At 40.5% G+C, this 16,689-nt stretch overlaps 1 protein-coding gene across 2 annotated transcripts; it reads left to right on the top strand.

The window, feature by feature from the left end:
• meis3 (myeloid ecotropic viral integration site 3) lies at positions 1-13,693 on the top strand. Of its 2 annotated transcripts, none has more exons than XM_074641298.1 (13): positions 1-363; positions 650-732; positions 6,256-6,395; positions 6,697-6,877; positions 6,976-7,026; positions 7,128-7,178; positions 8,675-8,824; positions 8,997-9,105; positions 9,370-9,512; positions 10,964-11,040; positions 11,844-11,902; positions 11,995-12,081; positions 13,231-13,693. In XM_074641298.1, the coding sequence occupies exons 2-13, from the start codon at positions 721-723 to the stop codon at positions 13,428-13,430; spliced, it is 1,260 nt and encodes a 419-aa protein (XP_074497399.1). In that variant the 5' UTR covers positions 1-363; positions 650-720; the 3' UTR covers positions 13,431-13,693. The 2 variants fall into 2 exon arrangements, with proteins under 2 accessions (XP_074497399.1, XP_074497398.1); XM_074641297.1 differs by having other exon boundaries at positions 6,697-6,876; positions 6,963-7,026.
• The last annotated feature ends 2,996 nt before the right edge of the window (positions 13,694-16,689 follow it).

Genomic DNA, 16,689 nt, shown 5'->3' on the forward strand with positions numbered 1-16,689 from the left:
GCGTTTTGACCCTCTGAAACCTCCTTCCACACCACCACTCCTCCTCCTCCTCCTCTTCTCCTCTTGACACAGAAAACACCATCGCTCACTCGCAGCCGTGACATTTTACCAGCCTGTCTGTAGCTGTACGTGGTGCTGCGCGGACATACAGCGAGCACAAGGAGCCAAAAAGGAAAAAGGGACGCTTTCTCCTCCGCAGCACCAACAACCACCAACCACCAACACACCGAGCATCCGACGGGCTGCAGCCGGAGCGAGAGGCGCACTAGGCGGAGGCGAGGCGCTGCAGGACATCGCTGCTTTCACCCGGTTCTCTGGACTACACCGGACAAGAGCAGACCAGGACTGGATATTTACCTCTCGGTGGGACATTTTTTTACACCATGCATGCACTGGAGCCTCAACACCTTTAGCCAGTATCGCATTTAATAGGCTGCGAGCTTTTATTATAGCGTTTATTGCCTCTAAGTGTATTATAAAGCATTAAGCTCATATCCACAATACAAAGATATCAATATCAATAAAATCTCTAATGTTGTAATATAAGGGAGCTCTGTTTTCTATACCACCGCCTCGTGTTTTTGTTGGTGTGCATCATGTTTACAACCTCAATGTTTATTATAATAATAATAATTACTTGTGTTTCCAGGGTGACAGAAGAAGCTGGACTAACCGAGCAGAGCATCACCATCTCCGGTGTAGGACTCGCTGTCGAGTCGCATGGAGAAGAGGGTAGGTCTGCTGGTTTCTTCTTTAATGCATGGGAATGGTTCAGACCTGATGGGAAAAACAGATAATATATATCAACCATGCAGGGAGAAGAGGAGGTAATTAGAAAAAACAAAGCATCATAATGGGACCATATGTTGGGAATCCTCTTTGCTCTGCTGGCTCTCTGGTTGGTTGTATAGCAGCCATACTGAACACAAGGCCCACTGGAAACAGACTAGTGGACTGTACTAGTATGAAAACAACAGTGCCTTCTTTTTGTACTGCAAAACTATTAAGAAATGCTCTCTCTTCATACACCACCAAAATGTCTAATTGTAAGAGCTTTTCTGGTGCTGCATGCAAAACAACTTTAAGGAGTCATAATCCCTACACTGTAAAAAATTGCTGTTAATTTACAGCAGGATTTCAACAGTATTAACCTGTTATTGCTAAAAAACAGTGCTTTACTGTTAATACAAAAGAAAACCTGTTAAATTACTTTAACTGAACTATAATGCATTCCTAAAAAACATCACTTTACTGCGGATCAACTGTCTAAAGTATCATCAGTGACAGTTTCATGCAGTATTTTTTTTAATTCTGGGACCTGATCTGCACATGTGAGGCTTGTACATTGTACATGATTGTAAAATCAGTGAATTAGCTTTATTGTTCTTCACTCACATGTTGTTCTGGTTTGCATTCTGTGCTTGTAACCAGCTAGAGACAGACATTTTTGGGAAAAGTGTCAACAAGTCTATTATAGCCTTTTTCCTAACAAGTGCCTTTAATTGTATTTAGTGTGACTATTCCTATGTCTGTAACCGGCTAAGTCTATTCATTCTATTCAAGATAATGTAAAAGAAAGGTGAAAAACAGCTATATAATGTATCTTCAAACAGTTAATTAACTGTAAAATACTGTGAAAATAATAAAAAAACAGTATTTTTCATTAACAGTACATAAATTTCAGCGACAGTATTATAATGTTAATTTTTCAGTAACATGAAGGCAACCCTGCTGCCAGTTATTTACTGTTATTTTACTGGGAAATTCTTAACAGTGTATAACTTGGAATCTCTTAAAATGCTTTACGAGGAACTGTTGATCTAATATCTCATCCTGCCCTTAAGAGTAATATGGATTTATTGTGCAATGTCAGTGAGGCGTTATGATGGCACACATAAGGGTTAGAGTGGTGTAGGTCATTCAGAGGAGATGGAGATGCAGCTCTTCAGCTTGTAAAGTAGGTGAGTTTATTTGCTACAGTGGTTCAGAGGCATGATGGAGGAGAAACAGGCTGATGGACATCAGGAGAAGCTCTGAGTGGAGAGAAGAGCAATTAGAGATGTATAGTGTGGAGATAGAAAATCACTGCTGTATGAAAACAGAGCAGAGGAAAGGTCAATAGGCTGCAACACACACAGAACCAACTCTACCAACAACAGCTTAAAAACAAATTGAAATAAAGAATCAAGTAGTTTTGTGCTGTTTGTTTAAAAATAATAATATATGGGTATATACTGGTCAATTCTACAGCCACACGTTTTTTAAAACTGATTACTAGATGTTAAAAAAAGAGAAGTATGCATGTTATATTTCACTGAGCCATTCAACTTTATATTCTATTTTGCACAGTAATAACGCTGCATGATAAACTAAAATCTTTCTTATTGTTAAATTTGAAGAAAAACTAAATGGAGTTTTGGTCTAATGCGTAATTGGAAACATGCTTGAGCGAGTTTAAAAAGTTTTTAAGGCACTGTGGTTTTGTTTTATCTGCTTTAAATGCAAGATGAGACATTTATTTTTTAAACTTCTACCTGCAGCCAAAACTACTATTTTGCATATTAGGTGAGTTTATTTGCTGCAGTGGTTCAGAAGCATGATGGAGGATAAACAGGCTGATGGACAGCAGGAGAAGCTCTGAGTGGAGAAGAGCAATTAGAGATGTACAGTGTGGAGATAGAAAATCACTGCTGTATGAAAACACAGCAGAGGAAAGGTCAATATACACACTGTAGGCTGCAACACACACAGAACCAACTCTACCAACAACAGCTTAAAAACTAAATTTAAATAAAGAATCAAGTAGTTTTACTGTTTGTTAAATAATATAAATGTACTTTCTGGGTATATCCTCCTGAGACCCATGCAGCCCATTGACATGTGTCCTCTTTTTTTTAATCAATTTGAATGTACTCTTGGTTTAATATCACTCTACTGCCATAATCTGTTCATTTTGTCCTATAGTCCACTACAGTGGACAATAAAAATAAAGTTTAACAAGCCTAAATTGTTAGGATTTTATTTTTAACCCTAAATAGGAAGGAAATCACAAAAAAAATGTAAATGGAAGACACTTTTTTTAACTCGGTTCCCTCGGTTTAACTGGTCATTTCTACAGCCACACGTTTTTTAAAACTGATTACTGGATGTTAAAAAGGAGAAGCATGTATGTTATATTTCACTAAACCATTGAACTGTATATTCTATTTTGCACAGTAATAACGCTGCGTGATAAACTAAAATCTCTCTTATTATTTATAAATTTGAAGAAAAACTAAATGGAGTTTGGTTTAATGCGTAAATGGAAACATGTTTGGAGCGAGTTTTAAAAAGTTTTATTTTTATGGCACTGTGGTTTTGTTTTGTCTGCTTTAAATGCAAGATGATACATTTATTTTCTAAACTTCTACCTGCAGCCAAAACTATATTTTTTAACTACAGGCAGCTTTAATAAATGCGTTTTTAAATACTTTGTATTTATAGCAGCTTTCGCTCGTTTCGTTCCAACTTTATGTTGTTTTCAATCTTGTTTATTAAAGTGCAGAAAAAATCTACGAAACTTAAAGTAAATTCACTTTTTACCTTCTTTTTCCTAAATGGACGCACTGAGGAAACGAATGAGTTCGACTATATAGTTTTATAATGTAGAAAAGAAGCATTGGTTTTAGATAATAGTTATTATGATCAAATAAAATGCAGATGGTTAAATAGACCTGTGGCTTTCTATATTGATTGTAAAGGTTTATTAATTCAGTTAGACTTTTAAGAGCTTCTGTTTTCTTCGTCTTCATTTTTTACTTTTTATTTTACTAATGTAAAGTTTCAGTTCATATAAATCCAGTTCTACAAGGCTAAATGATGTTATTACTGCATATGTGCCTGTTGGGCCTGTAATAACTTGTCTGCGTTGGTTTAAATAACACAATTAAAACTTGTTGTCCTGCCATCTGAAGCCTGTTTACCAGCTCCGTGACCTTTTTTTTTAAAAAGAGGGAAAATTTTCGGAATTTGTCATCTCGACTTGTGCGCTTTGATCCGCTTTGACGCGCAGAAACCCGAGAGGAGCCGCGCGTAAAGAGAGACGCGCAATCCGATAGCGGTGATTGTGTTAATAGCCAGTCTCCATAAAAACTAGAAGGTGTCCCGGACCAGGGCCTCAGAGCCTCAGAGGATCAGAGCAGGTGCTTTCTGTGATCCCTGTGGCCATATGGGACTCTGGAGTACAACAATTTGATAAGCCGTTTAGGACAGTGGTGCCCAAAGTGTGGTCCGGAGACCTCCAGGGGTCCTGCAGAGGGGGGACAGTGCATGCACATGAAGAGGGATAATTTAATTTCTGTTTTATTTAATTCCCAGAGGTCAACATAGAGAGAATATGTAAGAATGATTGCTTTTATGTTGTGTTTCACTGCTGCTGTCTCACCACTTACAATTTAGATATTTAACAACAAACATAATTTTAAATTGGACACTTTTGGACAAAAATCCTGTCTGTGATATATTTGGAGTTCTAACTGTATTAAAAAGTGTAAAAAATAAATCATTTTAATTACTGCAAATCAGAAAGAAACATATATAAAAGAGTGCAGTTATCTGCAGTCACACACTTCTATAGTAAATCACAGCTTCTTGTGGTAGCCTGCCTGTCTGTCTGTGGAATATCAGCAAAACTAGGCTAAGCAGATCATAACTTTTATAACTTGGTTGAAATAACACCCAAGTGATAGGTGTAGGTGTCCATGCCACCTACAGCAGGTGCTGTCTGTCTGTGATCCCAGTGGCTCCTGTGGGACGGTGACTGGAATCCCTTTAATCCAGCAGAAAGAGAACAGAAGCAGAGATCTGCTGACCTGAGCAGCATCACCTCAGAGACACAAAGCTGCAGTGAAGCACAAATGAGCTCCGTAACACAGAGACAGAGAGAGAGAGGGAGAGAGAGGGGGGAAACCAGGGAGTCAGACATGTATATTCATGATGCTATGTGTACAAGATGCTGTATCTGTGCATATGTGTGTATGTGTGATGGCGTGCCATATGTGTGTCTGACTCACTGTGTTGGTGTGTGATCAGTGCCCCAGTGAGGCTGTCACAGCGGGTTGTGAGGGACGTCTCAGCACGGCTCCTGTCTAGTCTGAGTCGAGGAGGGAGGAGACGATATTAGCAGCTACAGCTTGCCGTGTTCCTCCACGGATCTCATCTCCCTCTTGTCTCGTCTCCTCTTCTTCTAAACACCAAACACCAGACTTTCCAAGAACTAAGAAAACAAAGAGAGTTTTCCTTATGAGGGACTGGGGGGATATTCAGACACACACACAGCTGGATTGTACAGTACACAGAACAAGGCCTGCAACTAATGATTATTTTCATTTTCTCGATTAATCGATTAGTTGTTTGGTCTATAAAATGTCAGAAAATAGTGAAAAATGTGGATCAGTGTTTCCCAAAGCCCAAGATGACGTCCTCAAATGTCTTTTTTTGTCCACAACTCAAACTCAAATGTGAATATTAGCTTGTTTTCTCAGTTTTCTATGATAGTGAATTGCATATTTTGTTTTTTTTTGCTGCTTCATTGGACAAAACAAGCAAATTGAGTGTGTCAACGTGGCTTTTGGAGCTGTAGACCAAAAAATAGTTGCCGATTAATTTAATAGTTGACAACTAATCGATTAATTGATTAATTGTTGCAGCTGAAGTACACACATATGAGCTGAAGCAATTAGTTGATTAACTGATCTCTGGATCAACAGAACATTAATCAACAACAATTTTGATAATCGTTTAAGTCATTTTTTAAAGCAAAGATGCAAAATATTCACTGGTTTCAGCTTCTCGAGTGTGAATATTTGCTTGTTTTCTTAGTTTTCTATGACAGTAAAACTGAGTATTTGGGGGTTTTGGACTGTTATTCAGACAAAAAAAGCAAATTGAACATCTCAACGTGGGTTTTTTGAGCTCTAGACCAATCGATTAATCAAGATAATAATTGTCAGATTAAGCAGTAATGAAAATAATAGTTAGTTGCAGCCCTAATACACACACAGAAACATACAACACTAAGTTCTAATACTAAATACAAACAGTGCTGCAGATATATAAAAGCCCAGCAGCAGCAGATCTCTGAGTGTTATAGTCCAGTAAGCCGAGTCACTGAAGCCGCCTGACAGCTAATAAAATCACAATAGATTTGATGTCAGACAGGCACAGATGTCGAACGTGTCTCATGTTTTCTGTCTTTCCATCTAATTGTGTTTCCAGTATGAAGAGCTGGTGCACTACTCAGGGTCGGAGGCCATGTCGTTGGGGGGGTACGGGGACGACGTCAGAACGCTTCCTCCCCCACACTACGGACCCGCCATCCCGGACTCCCTCAAACACCACAAAGACCAGATCTATGGGTGAGCATGAAACCCTAGACGTTGTGGACACAAATGATTTATGTCGCCTGTTAGTTGTTTAAATTATATTTACACTTTTAACAAGTTAACATACGGTTTATATTTGTGTGCTGAATATGAAAATACATGTGATGTGTTAACAGCTGTCTGCTTCATAAATGCTGAGCTATAAAGTTTCCTTCTGTGAATGTATCGTGTGTACTCTATATGTCAACTGTTACTGTGTTTATGTATAGTATGTTAACTGTGTATGTGTGTGTGTCTCTGTGTGTGTCTCTGTGTGTGTTGTGTGTGTGTGCAGTCACCCACTGTTTCCACTGCTGGCCTTAGTGTTTGAAAAGTGCGAGCTCGCCACCTGCTCCCCTCGAGACTCTGCCTCCCTCTCCCTCTCCGCCACCTCCCACCTCCCCGGCATGACCAATCACAGCGACGTCTGCTCCTCTGAGTCCTTCAACGACGACATCGCCTCGTTTGCCAAGCAGGTGAGTGACAGCCCGTGAGAGCCAATCACAGAGCAGACGTCTATGAAAGGCAAATTTTTAATTATTATTATTATTTGTATATATTGTTGTTCTTGCAGATCCGATCTGAGAAGCCCATATTTTCTACCAATCCTGAGCTCGACAACTTGGTATGATGAGCTCTGAAATCACACAACAAATATGAACACTCTTTTTCACAATGCATTGTGGGATATGTGTTTATAAGTAATCTATATTCTCTTCTCCACAGATGATCCAGGCCATACAGGTTCTTCGCTTTCATTTACTGGAGTTAGAGAAGGTTGGTGGCAGAGAAGCTTTTATTTTGACACTTTTTGGTGAATCTTACTTTTTAAATGTTTTTGACATCCAGGCCTTGAATCACTAAACAGCACTATATAACGATATGCTGTTTGTCATCAAATGAATAAACGACAGTCTTTCTGAATCTTAATAAAGTTAATTTAATCAAATGTGAATTATTAGAACTGCACATTTGTTCAAGAGTTTCAAAACCACTGATGGCTTTTAGGGAATCTTTGCATTTTAATTTGGAAATCTGGGAAGGAAACTTTGGACTGCCATGGGACCGTATTTCGGAAAAAAATATGTAGTCAACGATGAGAGACAAATATTTTTTTGATCCTGTTTGAATTGCGCCATGAATCACACATATGATGTTTGTCAATTTAAAACATAATTTTGCAAGTCAAGAAAGTGTCAGTTTGTCGTAGGTTTGCCGTTGTATCATTTAGTTTTGTGAAACTGCTCAGTGAGCTACATTTCTTGTCTCGCACAATATACGTCACCAAAACTAGCTGCACCTTCTGAACTCTAGCTAACTAGTTAACTTAGCTATGTTTTTTATCCAGCGACTCTTTTTATCAGCCAGGAAGCGAAAGAAGGAGCGAAACCCGTTGCTGGTGTGAGTACATCCCAGTACGAAACACACAGACATCGTAGCTTCAGCGAGAGAGGGTGTCGCAAAAACACACATATGATGTTTGTCAGTTTAAAACATAATTTCGCAAGTCAAGAAAGTGGCGGTTTGTTGTAAAACTGTTGAAGTATCAGATCATGAAAACACGTAATTAGAAAGACGACACACCCAAAAGTCGTGTAGTCTCTCTCTGAAGCTACAATGCCTGTGTGTTTCATACTGGGATGTACTCACTTGAGCAATGGGTCTTATTCGTTCTTTCGCTTCCCTGCTGGTGTCGCTGGATAAAACACATCAGGTAAGATAACGGTTCATTTGTGCGTGGAACATAGCTACTACGTTAGCTAGTTAGCTAGTGTTGATGACGTATATTGTGCGAGACGAGAGATGTAGTTCACTGAGCGGTTTCACACCAAACTAAACGATACTACGAGAAACTGTGACTTTCTTGATTTTCAAAATTATCTTTTAAATTGACGAACATCATACGTGTGATTCATGACGCAATTCAAACGGGATCAAAAAATTATTTGTCTCTCGCCGTGGACTACCATACATATATTTTTCCGAGATAAGGTCTCATGGGAGACACCGGAAGGGGAGGGGCTTAACCTCTCTATTAAAGGAAATGTTCACAATTCTTCTTTTAATGTCCAGTTTGAACAGCAGGAATGATTACAGACTGCTTCAATGTACATATGGACATGTGTATATTGTTTTAAGAGAGAGTTGTGAAAATGTGAACCTCTCCTTTAATGTTCAATGTTCACAGCACTCCTACTGTATGAACTTTTTAGGCACCGACTAAGAAGTGGTGTTAACAGTATGCACTGATGGATGTAAATCTGTTTCTGAAGGTGCATGACCTGTGCGATAACTTCTGCCACCGCTACATCACCTGTCTGAAGGGCAAAATGCCCACAGACCTCATCATGGATGACAAGGAGGGCGGCTCCAAGTCGGACGTGGAGGACTTCACTGGATCCTGCACCAGTCTGTCGGAGCAGGTGAGACAGTAACACTGGAGGAGAGACAGTCCAGCTGCATCCACTGAATGTCTGAATAGTGACCAATGTGTGTTGCATGACTCCGTGTTCTCTCACCTGCTGGGAATCCTCCATCTTCCCTTCACTCCACGTCCAACCTCCAACCTCCTCTCTGTCTCCTCTCTTCCTGCAGAATGCATCGTGGTTACGGGAGCCGGATGAATGTGCCACTACTCCGCTGGGAACACCGGGCACCTGTGGTCTGCCGTCACACAGCTTAGCAGACAACTGTAGCGACATAGGTACACACACACACACACACACACACACACACACACACACACACACACACACACACACACACACACACACACGAAATACTGCAAGGGAGAGAAACCACTGCACTGTATCAAATATTAGTAAAAAAAAAATTTAATTTTTCTGTCTGAAGTTGAGATCGATTGAGAAAATAATAGACAAATTAATTGACAATGAAAATAATCGCCCTACCTGACAGACACTGAAACAGTCCCTGAGATATATATATAATATGTGCGTCCCTGCAGGTGATGATCTGGACGGAGGAGGGGGGTCCCCCAGCACAGGAGACGACGACTCCGACAGAGACCGGAGGAACAACAAGAAGAGGGGCATCTTCCCCAAAGTGGCAACAAACATCATGAGAGCGTGGCTCTTCCAGCACCTGTCGGTGAGAGAGGACGTTAAATTATTACTAGGGCTGCCAATCGATAGCCCTTATAATAAAATATTTAATCTGTTCAAAATGTACCTTAAAGGGAGATTTGTTAAGTATTTAATGCTCTTATCAACATGAGAGTGGGCAAATATGCTGCTTTATGCAAATATATGTATGTATTTATTATTGAAAATCAATTAACAACACAAAACAATTACAAATACTGTCCAGAAACCTTCACAGGTACTGCATTTAGCATAAAAATATGATCAAATCATAACATGGCAAACTGCAGCCCAACAGGCAACAACAGCTGTCAGTGTGTCAGTGTGCTGACTTGACTATGACTTGCCCCAAACTGCATGTGATTATCATAAAGTGGGCATGTCTGTAAAGGGGAGACTCGTGGGTACCCATAGAACCCATTTACATTCACATATCTTGAGGTCAGAGGTCAATGGACCCCTTTGAAAATGGCCATGCCAGTTTTTTCCTCACCAACATTTAGCACAAGTTTGGAGCGTTATTTAGCGTCCTTTGTGACAAGCTAGCATGACATGGTTGGTACCAATGGATTCCTTAGGGTTACTAGTATTATGTCAGTATCTTCACTCAACCTCCGAAAGATAGATTGCGTTAATGCGTTAAAGAAATTAGTGGCGTTTATACGAATTTGAGTTGACGGGTTATTATCGCGTTAACTTTTACAGCCCTAGATATTACACTCGAAACATTGAATTTGCAAAATAATTAAAACCATTCTGCAGAGCCAGTGGTGTAGTGGAGGCTATACGCAGGTATATGGGGTATACCCACCTCTTTTTCTGGCGGTTTACAGTATACCCACCTATCAGCCAAAAAGCCATTGGAGTGAATAGGAGAGGATACCTACTTCCTCCTCGGTATCCTACTCATCTATCTACATACAGTAGCTGCCTTGTAGGCCTACATCCACCTCATCAACGACCACTACACCACCGTGCAGAGCTGAAACAAAGAAAGAAAAGCTGGTGTCAGAGAGACTAATTACTGAAAGAGAGGATTTAGCGAGAGGCAAACGTTGCTGACAAGAACAGACAGAGAGGGGAGCCGAGTGTGTAATGGAGGTCAATTAGATGAAATGAAAAATCAGGGGATTAAGTGATTATGAGAATATGCTCGCTGTTGAATAACTGTGGAAGTGATAGAAATGGAGTGAGTAATTGTTGGTGAGGTAATTAGCTACTAAATGAGGCAGGTCAAATGTTGCTTCACTCCAATTATTACAGCAGAGAGAGATTAACGCTGAGGTTGAGAATGTGAATTCAGATGGAAGGTCATCGGTATTCACACTGAGATTTCTCTCACATGCAGTGTTTTGTTGTAGATTTAAGCTGACGTTACATTATGTCGGATTATTCTCTCGTTGAACCACAAGCATTTACCCACATGTTTGTAAAATAAGCTTCACTTTCCTCTCCCAGCACCCGTACCCGTCTGAGGAGCAGAAGAAGCAGCTGGCCCAGGACACAGGACTGACCATCTTACAGGTCAACAACTGGTCAGTGCACTCCCAAATCAATACACTAATTCTAGCCCTGCGGCGTATCAATAATCAGTTAAACTGTCGTGTTTAAATGTAGAGCGTCAACTTTCAATTTAACTGCACGGCTGTTGCCACATCAATAACATATCGGTGTGACAGCGTGGTGCAGAAATGAGCAGTATCTATATTTTATAAGTCCTTATTGTGCATTTTTTGCGCAAATAAATGTCTGTTAAATTAAGGGGTCACACCTTTACAAGACTTTTGGAGAAGACTATAATCTAGTTTATTAGAGAGAAGAAGAAACACCCTGCTAAGCACTTTTTTTTCTGAAGCTGCAGCACAGTGAAATCCACTTGCTCCATGTTCATAAAACAGAATAGCAAATCAATATCCAATAATCAGATGGTTTACTGACCCTGTTCACTCCCCAGGCGCACATATATCTTCACCCACATACACAGCACATTTCCATGCAGCTGATCAATTACTTCTCTCTGTACCTCAGATATTGATACAGAAACACATAGAAAACCAAATTATGGAGTTACATGTTAAACAATAGATTTTATAATCTGATAACGTAGATGTTTTTATTTGTTCGCCTGCTGCAGCACACACACAAACAGAGTGACCCGATCAATCAATTATCGCAGAGCGATCGATACCTGCTCTGCCCTAACGTTGATTTACTCTGCCCCCTGAAAGGGTTAAGTGGTTGTAAAATGGAAAAGGTTAATAGTCTCCCGGTCAGCCTTTTTCTTCATTAACGGCGGCCTCGTCCATCTCTCTCTCTGTTTTTATGTCTCTGTGTGCAGGTTCATCAACGCCAGGAGGAGAATAGTTCAGCCGATGATTGACCAGTCAAATCGCTCAGGTCGGTGTTTATAAGTCAGTCAGATGGTCGGTCGCTCAGTAAACAACTCTGTGTGTATATTTGTGTGTGACGGTGTGTGTGTTGTCTCACAGGTCAGGGTGGTCCTTACAGCCCAGAGGGAGCAGCTCTTGGGGGTTACAGCCTCGACGGACAGGGCCACCTCGGGCTCCGAACAGCAGGTACAGAAGTCTGTAGGGAAATACCATCCTGTTCTCACTCCCAGGGAATCAAATACAGAGGCTTTGTCAAACGCCGGTATGAAACGCACTGGGCGTTCCATTAACTACAATGTAAACCCTTCTGCGTCAACAGTAAACGCTCAGAGAAAGTGCTTTGGAGACGTAGTTTAAAGAGCGAAAGAGACACATAGGGCGGGTGTGATGGGAGATGGATAGGTCCAACAAACACAGGGCTTTCATCCGCTGTTCGTGTGCCGTGTTCACAACGTCAAGTCACATTTTCACTGTACAAACATGAAGGTTTTAAGCCCAACTATGTTGTTTTTTCCTAAACCTAACTAAGTGGTTTTGTTTTGTTTAATTCACAACATTAAGCATGTGTTTATTGTTACCGAGAAGTCTGACAAAGCGTCAGTATGTGACGAATTGAGATGAGAACGTGTTGGCTGCAACTAACAATTATTTTCACTGTTGATTGATCTGTCAGTTATTTTTTTGATTAATCAATTAATTGTTTGGTCTATAAAATGTCAGAAAATTGTGAAAAATGTCAATCAGTGTTTCCCAAAGTCCAACATGACAAATGTCTTGTTTTGTCCACAGCTTAAAATTATTCAGTTTACTGTCACAGAGGAGTAAAGAAACCAGAAAATATTCACATTTAAGAAGCTGCAATCAGAGAATTTAGACTTATTTTTCTTAAAAAAACGATTAATCGATTATCAAAATAGTTGGCGATTAATTTAATAGTTGACAACTAATCGATTAATCGTTGCAGCTCTACTATCAGAGTACAACTGATACAAGCTCACAATTTTTTGCAGTTATGTTGTATTAATATTTTTGCAGTTACATTTCACCATTTTCGAGCCAAAAAGAAACGTCACTTTTCAGTGTTTCTTGTAGAATTTCTGATATAATTTACCAGATTTCCATGCAAACTCACTCTAATAGTAATAATAATAACTGGAATCAGAGAATTTTGACTTTTGTTTAGTTAAGAAATTCAAATCGATCAATCGATTATCAAAATAGAGTGCGATTATTAAATAGTTGACAACAAATCAATTAATTTATCCACTTCAATGGAGCCAAATCCTAAAAAAATACAATGGAAATGTAAACGTGTCCTCTGTGTCTCCCATCCAGGTCTCCAGGGGATGTCTTCTCTGCAGGGCGACTACCCCGGCGCTCTACTGTCCCAACCCGGCTACCCCCCCCACCCGGGACCCTCCCTCCACCCTTACCCGGGCCCTCACCCCCATCCCGCCATGCTGCTCCACCCGCCGCCACACGTACACCCCGCAGAGCCGCTCCTCGCCCAGGGACTGGACATACACGCACACTAGTTGTGGGGGGGAGTCGGAGTGTGTGTGTGGCAAATTTACAGTATGAATGTGTGTGTGTGAGGTGAGGTATGTATGTGTGTGTGTGTATGTGTAATGACGCATACTGAACACTATTTAAAGAAAAAAAGACACATTGCTCCGAAAGTTTACATTCCCCACTGAGAGACACTGACCTCAATGTAGCTGTTCCACTCGCTCACACTACACACACACACACACACACACACACACACACACACACACACACACACACACACACACACGTAGACATAAACATTAACACACACACAGTCTGGACCCACAGGTTTAAGCCATACCTCTTCCAGAGTAGAAGTGCTTCCTCCTCTCCAAATGTCTCCACTGTGTCCTGTGGGTGAGACACATTATGCTTTAAACTACACTTCCCATCATGCCTGCTGAACCACAGGAAGACGGTCTATCAGATCGGGACTTCATGGACGTTACTGGATGGGACTTGACCCTGCTGTGAACACGCCTTCGTCACTACTCCCCGTCTTCCTGCACAAAGAAACACACTTACTGTACACACACACCTTCACACAAAGCTGATTTGTTTTCTTATTCTATTTTTATATTTATGTGTGCCACTCCAGGCGGATGCAGCTTCACGTGAGCTTGTTGAAATATTAGTGCTCTTCCTCAGCATGAAGCTAAACACTATGAATGACTTCCAGTCTGCCTCGCTCTCGTACCACTGACCTCCTTAAGACGCCAACAGGTGTCCGTTACCTTAGGATCCTTCCTGCAAAACACACACAACATACACACACACATTAGCAGCACACGCTACACTGAAAGCCATTTACACACACACACACACACGCACACACAGTTTTCTGTAAGCATTTCTAGTACATGTTGTGTGTGTCACGGCGGTGTGTGAGGGGGAGCTGCAGCCAAAGGACTCTTTAAACATTCGGCTCCCTCTCCACTCGGCTCGGACTGCTGACACATTTCTGAATGATGATGATGATAAATACAGTTAAAGTATTAAAATGTTTTTTTTGTAAGACGCGTCACTGGTCATCTGTTTGTGTGTGTGTGTTGTCTGATTCTACCTACAGTACCGGGCAGATTATTGTTGCAGGAGGTGATGGATTTTAAGTTTCTGACAGCAGCAACAGTCATTTGTGTTGAATGTAGAGGAACTGTTGATTTAGTGTAGAGAAACTGAAAATGCACGTCAGTCAATGTGTCTAATTTTATACTAAACTTTTAGTCATATTGGCACCACATAAGCGGCAGCTTTTATAGCAGCTTCTGCTCAGTTTCTTTAATTTGCTTTTGTAATACTTGAATTTTCCCCGCTGTGGGACTACTAAAGGATTATCTTATAGCATAGTTTTAAATATGTTTTTAGTAACTAAATGAATTGTATTCAAAGAAGTCAGTACTATGCATACATTTACTTGAGTATTGAGCATGCAGTTGATAAAAACTATGATAAAAATGCAAAAAAAAAAAGAAGGAAAAACTTGCAGATTTTATTGAGACAGTTCCAGGAAGATCTTGTAAATAAAAGTATTAAATATTAGCGACTGTGGTAGCTTGTTATTTCCTGTTTACACAAAAGATAAAGCACTAGTAATAAGCATTAATTTATTATATAAAAACTGCAAAAACAGCGTTGTTAGTTATTTAGTTAGTTTCGTTATGCCCTCTATTGTGTCTTGAGCATACAAGTACTACCAACCCAAGTATACCTACTGTAATGTGAACTCCTACATAGGGTTGAGTTGCTTTCTAATGTATACTATGACGATTAGTTTATCATAATTTGTATGGAATTGGGACACAGCCAATGTCTAGGATTTCTGTTTGACAGAAAAAGTATAAAAAGTGAAAATCAGTTCAGTTTCAAAAAGCAGAAATAGACTTTTATGAGCAACATGTTGCTCGTTTTGCAGGAATTTTCTTCCAAAACCACAAATACTCTGAGGTTCTCAGGTGCTGGATTTTTCTCGTCATCTCAGCCCTCAACTTTGCCAATTCGTGTGACAGGTTTTCTTCAGGGTCTACTTTTATCAACTATAAACATCTGATTTAACATTTCAATTAGAGGATAAATGAGATGCACCATCTCATTTTCAAGGGGGTCAATGAAATATACAGTATATGGTGTAAAGACACATAACAAATTTTAAGCACCCTCCTCTCCTCACTCATGACTTCCCAAACACAACAAGTCAAACACAGGCGGCAGAAATGAATAAAAACACTGTGTGTTTTTGATTTACAATAATCCATAAGGCCTACCACACAGGAATATTTTGACTCCTTCATGAGATGTTCAAACACTTTAAATAAACCACCATCAAAGCCACTCACCTTTAAAGGGACTTTTCTTGACGAATGGTTTAATCTTCCTCCTTTTTTCCAGTCGTACGTCACGTCACTCGTTTCCCTCCTCTCTGACTATCTGTGAGACTCTGACAGCGGCCTCCGGCTGCAGCCGCAGTCATCTGTCACACACAGGCAGGATTATCACAGTGAGAAGATCTTTCCTTTAAAGGAACAGTGTGTAACATTTAGGGGGATCTATTGGCAGAAAAAGGAATATAATATTAATAAGTATGTTTTCTTTAGTGTATAATCACCTGAAAATAAGAATTGTGTTTTCATTACCTTAGAATGAGCCGTTTATATCTACATAAAGAGTCGGTCCTCTTCACGGAGCCGGCCGCCATGTTTCTACAGTAGCCCAGAACAAACAAACCAAACCCTGGCTCTAGAGAGGGCCATTCATGATTTCACGTCAGCCACCGTAGCTCTCCTACATGCTTGGTAGGTCTCAGTTGGTTGCAATCTCAGGGCTTCTTGTGGCTCGTGTAGATCTTTTCCAGTCCTCTCATTCATAAGGATAATATCACAAACACCTAAAACGTAGACAACCTGTTTTCCCTTCTAATTTCCCTCTTATCCATAACCTTCACCTCTTCTCTGATCTACATCCTTTTAGCCGTCAAACATCCAAAACTAATTCCACCTTTTGCCACCCTACATCCACCCACAGCACCCAAAACACACAACAAACATCGAACACCCCCCCGCCCTTCCCCCATTTGGCCCGGAGCGGGGGGGTCAGGGGCCAGAGCTCAAACGGAGGTCAGCAGGAAATGGCTGTTCTCCCTGGCACCCAGGTCCTGACCTCAGCACCCGTCCACTTTTCATTTCTCTTTGTCCCTCAACTCTGAGGGCATGTTGGTCAGGACGGGTCCCTCACTTTTACTCTCCACCT

This window comes from Sebastes fasciatus, chromosome 7 (genome assembly GCF_043250625.1).
Source record: "Sebastes fasciatus isolate fSebFas1 chromosome 7, fSebFas1.pri, whole genome shotgun sequence".
In the NCBI taxonomy this organism is placed as follows: Eukaryota; Metazoa; Chordata; class Actinopteri; order Perciformes; family Sebastidae; genus Sebastes; species Sebastes fasciatus.